Source organism: Schistocerca gregaria, chromosome 4, assembly GCF_023897955.1.
Source record: "Schistocerca gregaria isolate iqSchGreg1 chromosome 4, iqSchGreg1.2, whole genome shotgun sequence".
NCBI lineage: Eukaryota > Metazoa > Arthropoda > Insecta > Orthoptera > Acrididae > Schistocerca > Schistocerca gregaria.
Genome location: NC_064923.1, coordinates 532,655,423 through 532,669,144, shown reverse-complemented (window position 1 = coordinate 532,669,144; position 13,722 = coordinate 532,655,423). Strand labels below are relative to the sequence as shown.

The 13,722-nt window shown below is 42.2% G+C and overlaps 1 protein-coding gene across 3 annotated transcripts in view; it reads left to right on the top strand.

Annotated features, from left to right (window-relative positions):
- The window catches only part of LOC126267676 (nephrin-like), a 468,973-nt gene that overhangs the window by 374,966 nt on the left and 80,285 nt on the right, over positions 1-13,722 (top strand). For all 3 annotated transcript variants that reach the window (XM_049972976.1, XM_049972977.1, XM_049972978.1), the window contains exons 8-9: positions 91-221; positions 10,014-10,173. In XM_049972976.1, the coding sequence (XP_049828933.1) occupies positions 91-221; positions 10,014-10,173 (291 nt within the window). The remainder of the gene's footprint in view (positions 1-90; positions 222-10,013; positions 10,174-13,722) is intronic.

The window sequence follows — 13,722 nt, the reverse complement described above, 5'->3', positions numbered from 1 at the left end:
TATAACTGTGTAAGAGTTAATATCATATTCACTATTCCGCTGTTCTTTGTGTGTTGTTTCCAAGTGCTTATAGTGCCGTCATCTTTACAGATGTGCCTATAGTAACACTGGAGCTGGGAGGAGCTGTCAACGCGAGCTACGTCCGAGAGGGCTCGGATGTCTACTTCGAGTGCAACATCAAATCCAATCCATGGATCTACAGGGTTACCTGGAGGCACAATGTAAGTGTCCTGAGCTTGCCAACAGTATGACTTTACCGGTAGTACCCACACAGTCACTTTACACGCCGTTGTTGTTGAACAATTCCAATTACACGAAAATAACTGATCACAGTTATCCTGAAAGTAACATCTCGTGTTATTCTACAACTTCACGCGATTCTGTGAACGTATGTTGGCGTTATTTATTTGCTTTCAGGCTTAATTTTGTCATTATTATTGTCGTGTTCGGGTACAACTGCTATCAGATGGGTGGTGAGTCATCATTCCAATAGTTAAGATGTAGTAACTAGTCTCCAAATCGAGATATGTGTGTCTTATGTGTTATAGAGATCGGGAACTATCTATCAAGACGCCTACCGTTGTGGAATGTGTTACAGAGATCGGGAACTAGCCATCAAGACGCCTACCGTTGTGGAATGTTCTTTATTTAACATAGAATCCCCAAATACACTGCCGCTCACAAAATGCTGCCCCATATAACTTTGGTTCACGCGAGGCGAGACAGGACTAAGGCGTGTCGTTTGGGAGGCCGTTTACTTGTTTGTTGATGCAGACACAGCCAGGAACTGAGTGCGCTCCAGGTAAATGTTCGCGGACCTAGCAGCACGCCGGTTCTCTGGTTGCGACCGCCGGCACGAACGTGCTTGGTGACTTAATGGGAGCGTATACGTAATGCCTCGTTGTCGGTTTACTTGGCTACCACTGGTGGTAGTGTCACATGACGAAGTTGACTACTTGAGTGCATGTGTAACTGCTGCAAGGTCATCGTGTCGTTGACGTCGAGCTCCTCTTTTGACTTCGTCAGCTATGAAGCCACACGTGCGGTAGTCACTGTAGTAGTTTTCCGCCGAAAGAATCCTCATTTTTTCGAAAAATTTATTTACCGAATTTCCATTAGAACTGTGAACAGAAATATCTGCACACAATATTGCTATAACTCTGTTCATGAGGTTTCAATGTCCACTATCGCATCTGCAAAATGTAGCAGCAGTGTGTCTTTGTCGATGTCCTTCTCAGTTTTTGCAGGATTACATTCACTATTCCCATTGTCACATTTTTCACATTCATGTCCACGTTTTTACGTAGCATACCCGTTGCTTAACCCAATACTTACCCAAGCTGCCCCATAAAGTCTCCAGATGAAGATAGTACATACAACGCTGAAGTCTACAAATTTTCTTCTTCTGTTTTGCAACAGCTTAAACAAATGGAGTTTTGGAACTCAGGATCATTTGTACAGTTATATAATATTTACGCAGGAATACTCGTATTTTACCTATCTACAATTACCCGGCTGTACACACACTCCCTCATATCTGCGAAATGTTCCCTTTAAAATTATGCCTATTCACCTTCATGATCATTATGACTCATCATTAACACATTTAGCACATTCCCAAATATTACATCATCCTATTAGCCGTAATGTCGTAAAATCTAATACTAGCAGTACAAAGACAAGAATTCTGGTAAAAGGTATAAATGTAAACTATTTAAACGAGGAATCCGTCATAGGGTAACATAAGTTCAGTATTACCGATCATAATTTATGGAAAACTATCGCTAAAATCTTGCAGCTTGACCTCTCCTCCCAGCGAGTAAAACTTATGGTGCATCATGGGCTCTGTGAAATCACTGATGTATATTATTAGCCGTAGGCGCTGTACCACCTCTAATCAGTGGTACTTCATTTCAACTTGTACTACGCAATTATCATATTCTCATCGTCACGTTTTATCTCTTAAAACGTTCTAAGTTCTTCCATAATGAGACACTAAACTTTTATCAATAGTCCTCTGTACTGGTTCCATCACTTATCTCAGCAGATTCATTGCTGTCACGCAAGCTGGCGTTTCCGGTACCGAGAGCGATTTAGCGATGGCCTCATTGACTATGGACTCATCTCGCATCTGTGCTCTCTCTGAGCGCTATATCGCATCGTTTTTGTCAGACGTTGTCTGTGTATGAAATCTTATGGGACTTAACTGCTAAGGTCATCAGTCCCTAAGCTTACACACTACCTAACCTAAATTATCCCAAGGACAAACACACACACCCATGCCTGACGGAGAACTCGAACCTCCGCCGGGATCAGCCGCACAGTCGATGATTGCAGCGCCTAAGACGTTGTCTAAGGAATAGAAAACACATCTTAGCGTAAGACACGTTGCAACTGTACGTTACCTTTTGCGATACCGCTCTGATTTTGACTCAACTAGAGTTGTATCACTGATTTCACCTGCTTAACTATAGGAAAGAATCACACACACATTTACAGAAGGAGTGCAGCACCAAAGGAAAAAGAGGACAATTCCTCTACGTACGGCTCACGCATTTTCTCGATGTCAGTCCACCTATCTACGATCTTATATTCCTGGAGGAGTCTCAAAATTATAACGTTCATAACAACATCTCTTCAACCAAATTACACGTACACTCCACTACTCTATACACACCCGTTTACTAGCGGATGCTTGTAATTTAAGTGGAGCTAGTCACAGAGGTCCAGGGTGAGATGTAATTATCGTGTGGTAGCGAAACTTGGTAGATATCCTAATGCGTTACTGCGGAGTCGATTTACGCTGGAAAACAATTACTTCCAATTTGGCCACCAGTTGCAAATCTGAAAGAGAAACATTTCCACAGGTAATGGAATGGGACGTGGGCATAAAACGTCAAGTGTGACAAGACGTATAGAAAGGTTCTCATACGTAATGGATTGGGAATGTGATGTGGGCAAGAATGGTCAACAGTGAGAAAGGCTTAATGTTGGCTATATTATTAATCGCTGCTTGCACATCTTGTCTAATATTGTGTCCTGCCTGCGACGTAATGATGAACTACTTTCCCTTCCTATCGAAATATCAAAAGTTATAGATATCATGTAATCTTTGGGCCAATTAACTGCGCTGCAAGTCAGCGAATGTGTACGACCAGGATAACGAGAATGGTGTAGCATTATCATCCGTATTTTGTCCTGTATAATAATGCGCGCTCGTCTTTCTTCTCTCTCTCTTTAGTCGAGCGCCCTTTCGACAGCATCTTACCCTATCAGACTCCTATATTTTGTTTCAAATGAACTGAAATATTATTCCTGTTAGGAATTTCTTTAGTTTGTGTCATTATTATCGGCAGTTGCGATTACCGAATCGACTTTACTATGAATATTTTTCTTTCATTCCAGAATCGAGATTACTGTAATTTCTTACGCGTTTCGACGAATTACGGCACAATTCTTTATTTTTTTCAAAAACTATGAGATTAGTGTTCGGGATGTCAGATATCTGTATAAAATATTATTTTGTGAAATAGTAATTGCTTAATTTGACATTTCCGCTTTCATTTCATTCCCCAATTTATAAATTGTTACAGATTTTCCTTTAGTACATTTTTTCTTGCGTTGTCAACGCGATAACCACGAAATTAATTTAGAAATGATCTGAATTTTCTCGCGAGGTGACAAGACAATTCTCCATTCCCCTGAGATTTTCAGATCGCAAACTAAACGTCTTTCCAGCACGTTAGGAGCCTACTGATCTTAACTTCAAACAGCAAAAAAAGTAAAAAAGATTAAGAAAGTGGTTTGTGTATGCGAATGAGATATTTAAATTCATTTTACTTTCCATTGATTAGCTTTTCTCCTGACGAATCAATTGATTACACATAAAAAAATACTAATTTATTAATTATATAATATTATAATTTATTATTATTATTATTATCATTATTATTATACTTGCTCATTATGATCACACGAAACGTCGATAAGATTGTGTACAGTACTAGAATGTGCACCTGCTGGCCAGAATCTAACTTTTTCTTTTCAGCGTATATCGGTTCCGCATAAACGCACTAGCAAATCTACCAAGTTCCGCTGCCATACAATAATTGTGACCCACACTGCACTTCTTTACGTAGATGCACTTTAAAATATAAAAACCACGTTATTTACATTGACTTACAGTTTTTCGGTCTGTATAACCTTTCATAGTTCAACGAAGCACTTTCCCGGCAATGTCTGGCATAATGCCCTCTTCGTCCACAGGCCCAACAAACTACATCCAAGCACTCAGAGTACGGAATGAAATGACCTGGCTGCTTACCGCGACGAGAAAACGTCACCAACTTGGGTCATATTTCAAGGAGAAGAAAGCACGAAACATACATCAAAGATAACAGCCACAGTGACCGATCGATCGCGAAAACTAGGGCCATTGTTGTGATAGTATACAGTTATGTTCTTCTAAGAGTAGTTTGTCACTTGCTCCGCTGCATTACAGCCACCTAATGCCCCAGCGCGAAGTACTGTGCAGTGTTGTGACAACTAGGGCCATCTTATTCGCGGGATGTTGAAGAGTAGAGAAGAGGAGGTGGGTGTATCTGCGCAATGTATTTTGAAATTTTGTTCGATAACTAAATACACTACGTGAAACATAGTAAATACTATATGGATGTAATACGCCAACCTCGCACACATATACGTTCAGTATTATTTTAGCAGTATTCTCGTACTGATATTCTACAGCTATACAAAAGATTAAAAATGAAAACATATAAAACTAATATACTGAAAACTATTATTAAATAAAATTAATGAATTTCGATTTAGAATTTAACTATGCCAACCACATTTAAGAAAAGCGCGTCACCTTCAAATTTATTTTACTTTTAACAGTGCTAGCTTCAAAAACCCAAGAAAATAATCAAAATCAACGATGTCAATAGTTAAATAGCTCTACACAGCTTCTTCAAAGACATACTAAGATCTTTCATTTATTCACACCTCATTTGTGGATCGCAACAAAAAATGTTCAAAGCCAAGAGATCTTTGGCACTTGCCATAGTTTAGAAATCGCGCACATTGACACAATGAACAAAGCAAGTTAATAATGTGGATAGAGTAGGTCACAAATCATAGCTCACAAACCTCTCACTCACTTCAGTGTGAGTACTGGGCGCTCGGGAAATTAGGAGGCTGCAGTGAGGTGGACGGAGAGACAGGCACCAGCTACACGAGATACTGTAGAAGGAGGGCTCTTAGAATGTCACAATTGCCCACTGTTCGACTTATGGCCCAAATTTCGCGCGGGATTGTGCTTTTGTGCTTTTTTCTCCTTAAAATGTGAGGTTCAGTTGGTGACTACGTTTCACAGCTGTCATGGGTTCAGCTCGTACCCCTTCCTGTAAACATATCGGTCTTCGTTTCGAACGTATTGCATATGCTTTATTTCTTGATGAAAGGAGATAGAGGAGGGATGACTAATAAGGATCAAAGAAAATAAGCCATCCGCAGAAAGTAAAATTCGCATAAGGTGCTAGTGACAACGGCATTCACGCCATTGGTAGTACTTGCGCAGATCCACCTACCACGGCCAGAAGAACGCCCAATTTCTGGTACGAGCGCTAGCGGAAGAGTAGACAGATGTTCTAACTGTCGTCAGCTTGGTGTATTTGATCTTCCACAAAGGCATTGGGGATTTAATGTTCTTACATGGAGGTCGCCGACCAATTGACAAAACGCCAGCAGCTAACAAATACTCTACACTTAACTCCGGTACACTGCAGAAGATAGGGGTACATCCTCGTCCTATGGGCACAGTCAGGCGTCTAATGTCAGTAGTTAACTTTGACTTAATATTCGGGCTAAGTTAATAAAGTAAGTCGTAGTTACGTATTACACCTGCGAAGTTCCTAATTCTTCAAACAGACACAAGAATCACGGGGTTCACACTTACGTTATGATCAGAATGTATCTTAGCACAGGTTCCATTCAAATGCCACAAGGAAGTCACTTGAGTTCTTTTTAGTACACTACTGGCTATTAAAATTGCTACACAACAAAGATGTGCTACAGATGCAAAATTTAATCTATAGGAAGAAGATGATGTGATATGCAAATGATTAGCTTTTCAGAGCATTCACACAAGTTTGGTGCCGGTGGCGACACCTACAACGTGCTGACATGAGGAAAGTTTCCAACCGATTTCTCATACACAAACCAGCATTGCCTGGTAAAACGTAGTTGTGATGCCTCCTGTAAGGACAAATGCGTACTATCACGTTTCCGACTTTGATCAAGGTCGGATTGTAGCCTATCGCGATTGCGATTTATCGTATCGCGACATTGCTGATCACGTTGGTCGATATCCAAAGACTGTTAGCAGAATATGGAATCGGTGGGCTCAGGAGGGTAATAGGGAACGCCTTGCTGGTTCCCAACGGCCTCGTTTCACTAGCAGTCAAAATGACAGGCATCTTATCCGCGTAGCTATAACGGATCGTGCAACCACGCTTCGATCCCTTAGTCAACAGATGGGGACGTCTACAAGACAACAACCATCTGCACGAACAGTTCGACGACGTTTGCAGCAGCATGAACTATCAGCTCGGAGACCATGGCTGCGTTGACGCTTTATCATAGACAAGAGCGCCAGCGGTGGTGTACTCAACGACGAACCTAGGGGCAGCAATGGCAAATCGTCATTTTTTCGGATGAATCCAGGTTCTGTTTACAGCATCATGATGGTCGCATCCGTGTTTGGCGACATCTCGGTGAAGTCACATTCGAAGCGTATATTCGTCATTGCTATACTGGCGTATCACCCGGCGTGATGGTATGGGGTGCCATTGGTTACACGTCTAGTTCACCTTTTGTTCACATTGACGGCACTTTGAACAGTGGACGTTACTTTTCAGATGGGTTACGAGCCGTGGCTCTACCCTTCATTCGATGCCGTGATACCCTACATTTCAGCAGGATAATCAACGACCGCATGTTACAGGTCCTGTACGAGCCTTTCTGGATAGAGGAAATGTTCGGCTGCTGCGCTGGCCAGCACATTCTTCAGATATCTCACCAACTGAAAACGTCTGGTCAATGGTGGCTGAGCAACTGGCTCGTTACACTACGCCAGCCACTACTCTTGAAGAACTGTGGTATCGTGTAGAAGCTGCATGGGCAGCTGTACCTGTACACGCCATCCAAGCTGTGTTTGACGCAATGAACAGGCGCATCAAGTCCGTTATTATGGCCAGAGGTGGTTGTTCTGGGTACTGATTTCTCAGGATCTATGCACGCAAAATTCGTGAAAATGTAATCACATGTCAGTTCTAGTATAATATATTTGTCCATGCATACCCGTTTATCATCTGCATTTCTTCTTGGTGTAACAATTTTAATGGCCATTAGTGTCGGTAGAATCTTCGAAATGCTTTGGCAATTTGAACACAGGTCGCAGTTCCCGCAAAAAGAGAGATACTATTTTCAGACAATGGTGACCCCCCCGAGGCCAAAAAAACGTTCATTGTAGGTGAGCGGTCGACCAAGTTTTGCCACTACTGCGCGAGTAAATCTAGCAATGCCAGCAGGCCAGGAGGGCTGCTGTTCCCAGAGCTTACTGCTGACAAAAAGTTTCAGGTTTTGTTTATTTATCCAGCGCACAGAGCTGTGTTTTCATGACGAATACGTATGGAAGTACACATAGTACAGCGGAAGCGTCCTCAAAATTGCGTAGAGAATTGATGATGGAGGGATGTGCCCTCCATAGAGAAATACCGCTCGAGTAAGCAAACTGATGTAAGTCGCATGATTAGCTGAAGCTGATTAAGTGGAATCAGGGAGCCAACAGACCAGATGTTGTCCAGGTGTAGGTGGGAGGGGAATGAGTCAGTCTGAATGAGTGTAATATGCTATAAATCTTCGTCTTCATATTCTTGACAACGTAGTTCCCGGTCACGGCTTTATGATGACGATGTCTTACGTTACGTTACTTTCTCTTTAAAAAAAAATCATCTTTTGTGCCGATATCTGTACAATTTTTTTGACTCTGCCGGTTTCAGTACTGGCTATCATCTTCACAGTAGATAACATTATACATCAACTAGACAAAAGTACAACTCTACTAAATACGGCAAGGACACTTATAAAATGTCACGGATAGCGACAATAGTTGTTTCAGTGAATTTCCTTTGTACTACACTTACAAACTCGAAATTTCATAACATATATACACATAATCTCAACAAAAGATAACTACACCAAGCTCAGTCAGAAAACGACCTATCAATGTCGCGGTCGTGTGCGAATTATTCGTGATTCCAAAAATAACTTCCCCGGATTTTCTGGAGAACGATGGAACCAATGAGGACACAGCAGCATCAGGGATAAGCAAAGACCTACCCAAAAACGTCTTTTACCTTCCTTTACCCTTCAAACGATTCACTTCTCCACACGAAACTCAGTTTTCAGCTCCAACCTTGTGTATTGTATATTAAACCGGGACCTAGAAACGACGGAGAGGCTTCGTCCCGCCGTAGCTCTCAGTGGTTCACAAACACATTACAGGTCACAACAGTCCACCCACCTCACCGCAGCGCCACACCGAACCCATAGTTGTTATGCGGTTCAGAACCCCCCCCCCCCCCCCCCCCACTCCTCCCCTTCCGGGAACGCCTCATACCAGCCGAGTGTAACCCCAAATGGTTGCGAGGTAAAGTTATTATGGTGTAAGCGTACGTGGAGACAGTGTATGTGCAGTAATCGCCGAAGCGAAATAAGGGGAACTAGCCCGCATTCGCCGAGGTAGATGGAAAACCGCCTTAAAAACCATCCACAGGCTGGCCGGCACTCCACACCTCGACACTAATCCACCAGGCGGATTCGTGACGAGGAACGGCCCGCCCCTCCCCCTCGGGAAGCAGCACGTTAGACCGCGCGGCTTCTCGGGTGGGGTATAGCTCCAACATTAGTTAGGTCCTTTAGTAGATTCTGACGTGTTTCCTGGATAGTTGCTTGTTCAGGGACAGCCATTGTGCCAAGAACTACCCCCACAATCGTTTAGTACACTCAAAATAGAAACGAAATGACAAACACGGCAGACTGGTCCAAAATAAACACCTGGTGCTGGTACTCACTTGAAACCTTGTTGTGAACGCCTTGGACGTCCGTTACTTGAGCTTGTTGGGAGCGTTGTAGACTGGTCACCCCCCCCCCCCCCCCCCTGTACCTTTTAGCGTGGGGGCGCGAGTTCTACGCTGATTCTATCGTGCTGGCCGGAGTGGCCATGCGGTTCTAGGCGCTACAGTCTGGAGCCGAGCGACCGCTACGGTCGCAGGTTCGAATCCTGCCTCGGGCATGAATGTGTGTGATGTCCTTAGGTTAGTTAGGTTTAATTAGTTCTGAGTTCTAGGCGACTGATGACCTCAAAAGTTAAGTCACATTGCGCTCAGAGCATTTTTTTGATTCCATCGCCTAAGCGGCTGTGGACATTTTTGAACAGAATGCCCCACCTTCTTTCACCTCTGGCATTGTGAAACATCGAATGTAGCCCGGAGCGTGAAACCTGTAGCACACAATATAGGTCCCGTTGCGACAGTGTTTGTGGTAGCTGTTTGATTTTAAGATAATATGCGTTCGTGTTACCACAATTCGATTGTCTGCATCTGCCACAGTGAAATTTCAATGAAAGAAACATTGTGATAATTTATCATGTATATACTAGATTTTGCCATATTTGTCACAGATGTACTTTTGACCATCTGATGTAAGTTATTCTCTTCCATGAAGATGGTAGTCAGTACCGAAACCGGTAGATGATAACAAAATTCTGCAGCTGTTGGCATAAAAAAGATTTTTTTTTCCAAATATTTATCGGCTCTAGATAATCACCTGAAGAAATTAATATGTGTATTTCGACTTTGTTCTTATCCATCTGTATAATGTAACAGTAGAGCGCATAACATGTATGCTTTTAACAGCGTATTTGAACGCCGTGCTGCTGTTTCTTGTCACAGGGCCAGCTACTGTATAACAACGCTAGCGGCGGGACCTTGGTCAGCAACCAGAGCCTGGTGCTGCAGGCCGTCACGAGGGAGCGCACCGGCTTCTACACGTGTGTCGCTAGCAACCAGGAGGGCGACGGCGAGAGCAACCCCGTCTACCTGGACGTCAAATGTATGTACCTCTATGTCACCTGGGAGTACTAGGACGCCACGTACCTGCCGTTCTTCAAGTTATAGATATAATCATTAGCCCATAAAGAAGATAGTCACCGCCTTGGGACATCACAGTGCTACTCTGTAATACCATTTCTAACCTTCAGGATGATTCCGGTTCGTCGATGAAGAAAGTTCCCATGTTTCTCCAGGTACGCTAAATCCATTCGAAGTTAGTCATTGGCGCTTAGGTCTCGTACAGCTACCATGTTCCGGGTATGTTGGTGTCGGCGTTTGGTGCGCTGCTTCTGATGGAAAGTGATATTAAGAGAGGGCAATTTAGCGACAGCGATAAAGTGTGACTGCGTGGCTGAGTGTTCATAAAATCTGGTAATTATCTCTGCGGCCATGTGAACTCTTCTGTTGTCTACGTCATATTCATAGTGGAAATGCAGAAGAAAGGCAAATACTTTGTCACCGAGAATGTTGTGATAAATATCCAGGTTCATGGTAACGGTAACTTGAATGACACGAACAACACCCCCAAACTTCGCAGAACAACTTCTGGCACGAAATCGTCCTCCACTACTTGAGGTTAAGAGCTGTTATGGTGACTCATCAGACGACGCTGACCGCATCCATTCTGCTTCTGTTCAATTTTTAAGCTGTCCCGTCCATTGAAAACGGGCAGCTTTACGCACCATTATGACAAATGGATTTTTGTAAGGTACCTGACTTAAAATTTACATTAAACGCTATGACATTCCAAGTACGCACTCGGAAACTGGCTGAGAACGAACTTCATTTACTGACAGGGGCATACCTTGTCGTGTTTGAAACGGACTATCATTGACAAATTGTGACCTTCTTCTTCTGGTCTCTGTTGGAAGGAATTTAGTTACGACCACAATTTTTGCATCCTGGGCATGTTCATGTCTTTCCGTAAGGCCTGTTTGTCAGTCATTACCCAGCGCCAAATGCATGTAATCGTCCTACACATACCGCTTATTTCACTGGCATGACTCACATCAGTGGCAGGACGAACCCTTGTACCAATGTTACACTATCTAAAGTGCTCCTAAGCGGCCAAACTGCTAATTTAAGGTGGTCGATAATATTTTGTCCTCTCAGCTTACATCTGTACATAGCTACTCTGTTAACATTAAATTACGTTAAATGTGTGTGACTAGGGCCTCCAGTCGGGTAGACAGTTCCCCGGTTACAAGTATTTCTATTTGACGCCGCTACGCCGGCTTGATCGGCAATGGGGATCAAATGATGATGATTAGGATAACGCAACACCCGTTCCGTGACCGGAGAAAATCTCCGAACCAGCCTGGAATCGAACCCGGGCCCTTACAATTGGCATTCTGTCGCGCTGACCACTCAACTACAGAGGGCGGACTAAAATTTCCTCAAACAATCTAGAAGTTCTGTTACCAGTACTGCAAGTCATGAGTGAACGTTTACTACTGTGACATGATAATTCGAACATCGAAAAACATTTTTTATTAAAATCGTTAACTGTACATTACCTTTCATAATCAAATAATAATTGTATTAGTTGCGAAGAACTTTATTTCAGTGTCGTTCTTTGAGATTTATTTATTTACAAAGACAGAATAATGATTACTGACAGTTTTATAAGATGTCATTGGTGGAATCACACCTTCAGTGCTATCGAAAAGATGAGACAACATAAGCTGAAGATCGTCCTTGCTTCTACCCACGAAACTCAATCTTTGAGGGGTAATTTCTGAAGATAAATCTTTTCATATTCTCTGTGATATTTTGCAAGTAAAATATAGTAAACATCTTTTACCACAAGCCAATTACTTGTTTTTGTAGCTCCACATTCCGGTTCACCCTATTTAATGTGGATTGCAGGTATACGCAATTTCGTTTTTCATCGTACACAAACAACTACAAACACTGGTTTTCCTCAATATCCTGATAATTAATCGAACCTTTTCATTTGCTGTACCTGTAGGTGAGCTTACACAACTTTATATTTCTATCTATTTCTCTTCCCAATTATTTATAGTAAATAGCTGTTACCGCTAGTGTCTAATTAATCGATAAATAAAAGGCTGTTTAACCTTTAAGTTTCGTGAATTACATGATTTACGCAACCTCTTCATTGACAGTTAGACGTGGTAACTGATGAGATAACAATACGGCTGTAGTACAACATTCTATTGTAGTGAAACATGGACTTTGGGAACACCTGAACAGAAGAGAATCGAAGTATTTGCGATGTGGCGCTATAGACGAATGTTAAAAATTAGGTGGACTGACAAGGTAAGGGACGAGGAGGTCCAGCGCAGAATCGGAGAGGAAAGGAACATGTGGAAAACACTGATAGGGAGAAAGGACAGGATGATAGGACATCTGTTTAGATATGGGGATATTGGCTTCAATGGTACTATAGGGAGCTGTAGAGGGCAAAAACTGTAGAGGAAGACAGAGATTTGAATACATCCAGCAAATAATTGAGGACGTAGGTTCCAAGTGCTACTCTGACATGAAGAGAGAAGGAGAGGGATTCGAAGCGGACCGCATCAAACCAGTGAGAAGACGGATGGAAAAAAAAAAAAAAAAAAAAAAAAAAAAAAAACGGATAACCGTATAGCATCCCGAGGATGGAATAGCGTGTCGTTGTATGAGCTCTGCAAGAAACCGACACTCATGTCATGGACTGCTGCTGTATAGTAAGCTCGCCTATTATGCTAAATGGCGCCCGAAATGTTTTTGATACTATTACGGTGATGCGTTACTCTAACCATTCTGTTACCATCAGTGAGCGATTAGATTGTGCGTTGCCTTACTAAAAGAACAGGTCTCCCTCCACCACGAACGTGGAGCCGTGTTTTCATGCAGGTTGCTTCACCTCAACGTGTCTCCGAGGTACTCATACCTTGCCATCGGCGTCACTTCGGTTTGCCCTCGTACTGTCGATTACGGTGCTATGGCTACAGGCTGTTCACTACCATTTAAAGTCGAGCTATTTTTTTAAAACTGATTCGTCTGTCTGTAGTTACTATTTGTGATATTCGGCTGCAAACACTGTAAGTAAGAACTGGGTTGTTTTGAAAATCAGCGTTATGCACACACAATTAATAATTTTTTTATTGTTATATTTATCCATACATGTTTAGACACCTATGTGTCATCTTCTGTGGGTGAAATTTTTATTTCTGTGAAGTACAATATCAAATTTATAATAATATATCTATTGTAGGCCAAAGAATTACAATATGTGCATTTCGCTTTGTTTTGGTTAGACGGTCACCTTAAAATTACATAGCTTTTTATATCTTTTTTTTTTTTTTTTGACAACATGTCACGATGAAGAAGGGCGTAAAATCCTACGTGTAATAATGCAGTTCATTTCTCGATGTAATCTTAAGGTCAGCGTATAAACAAAACAAAGCGAAACGCACATATTGTAATTCCTAGGCTCACAATAGTTAAAGTATTATAAATTTGATATTGTACTTTACAGAAATAAAACTGTTTCCCACGGAAGATGACGCACAGGTGTCGAAACATGTCTGGGTAAATATAA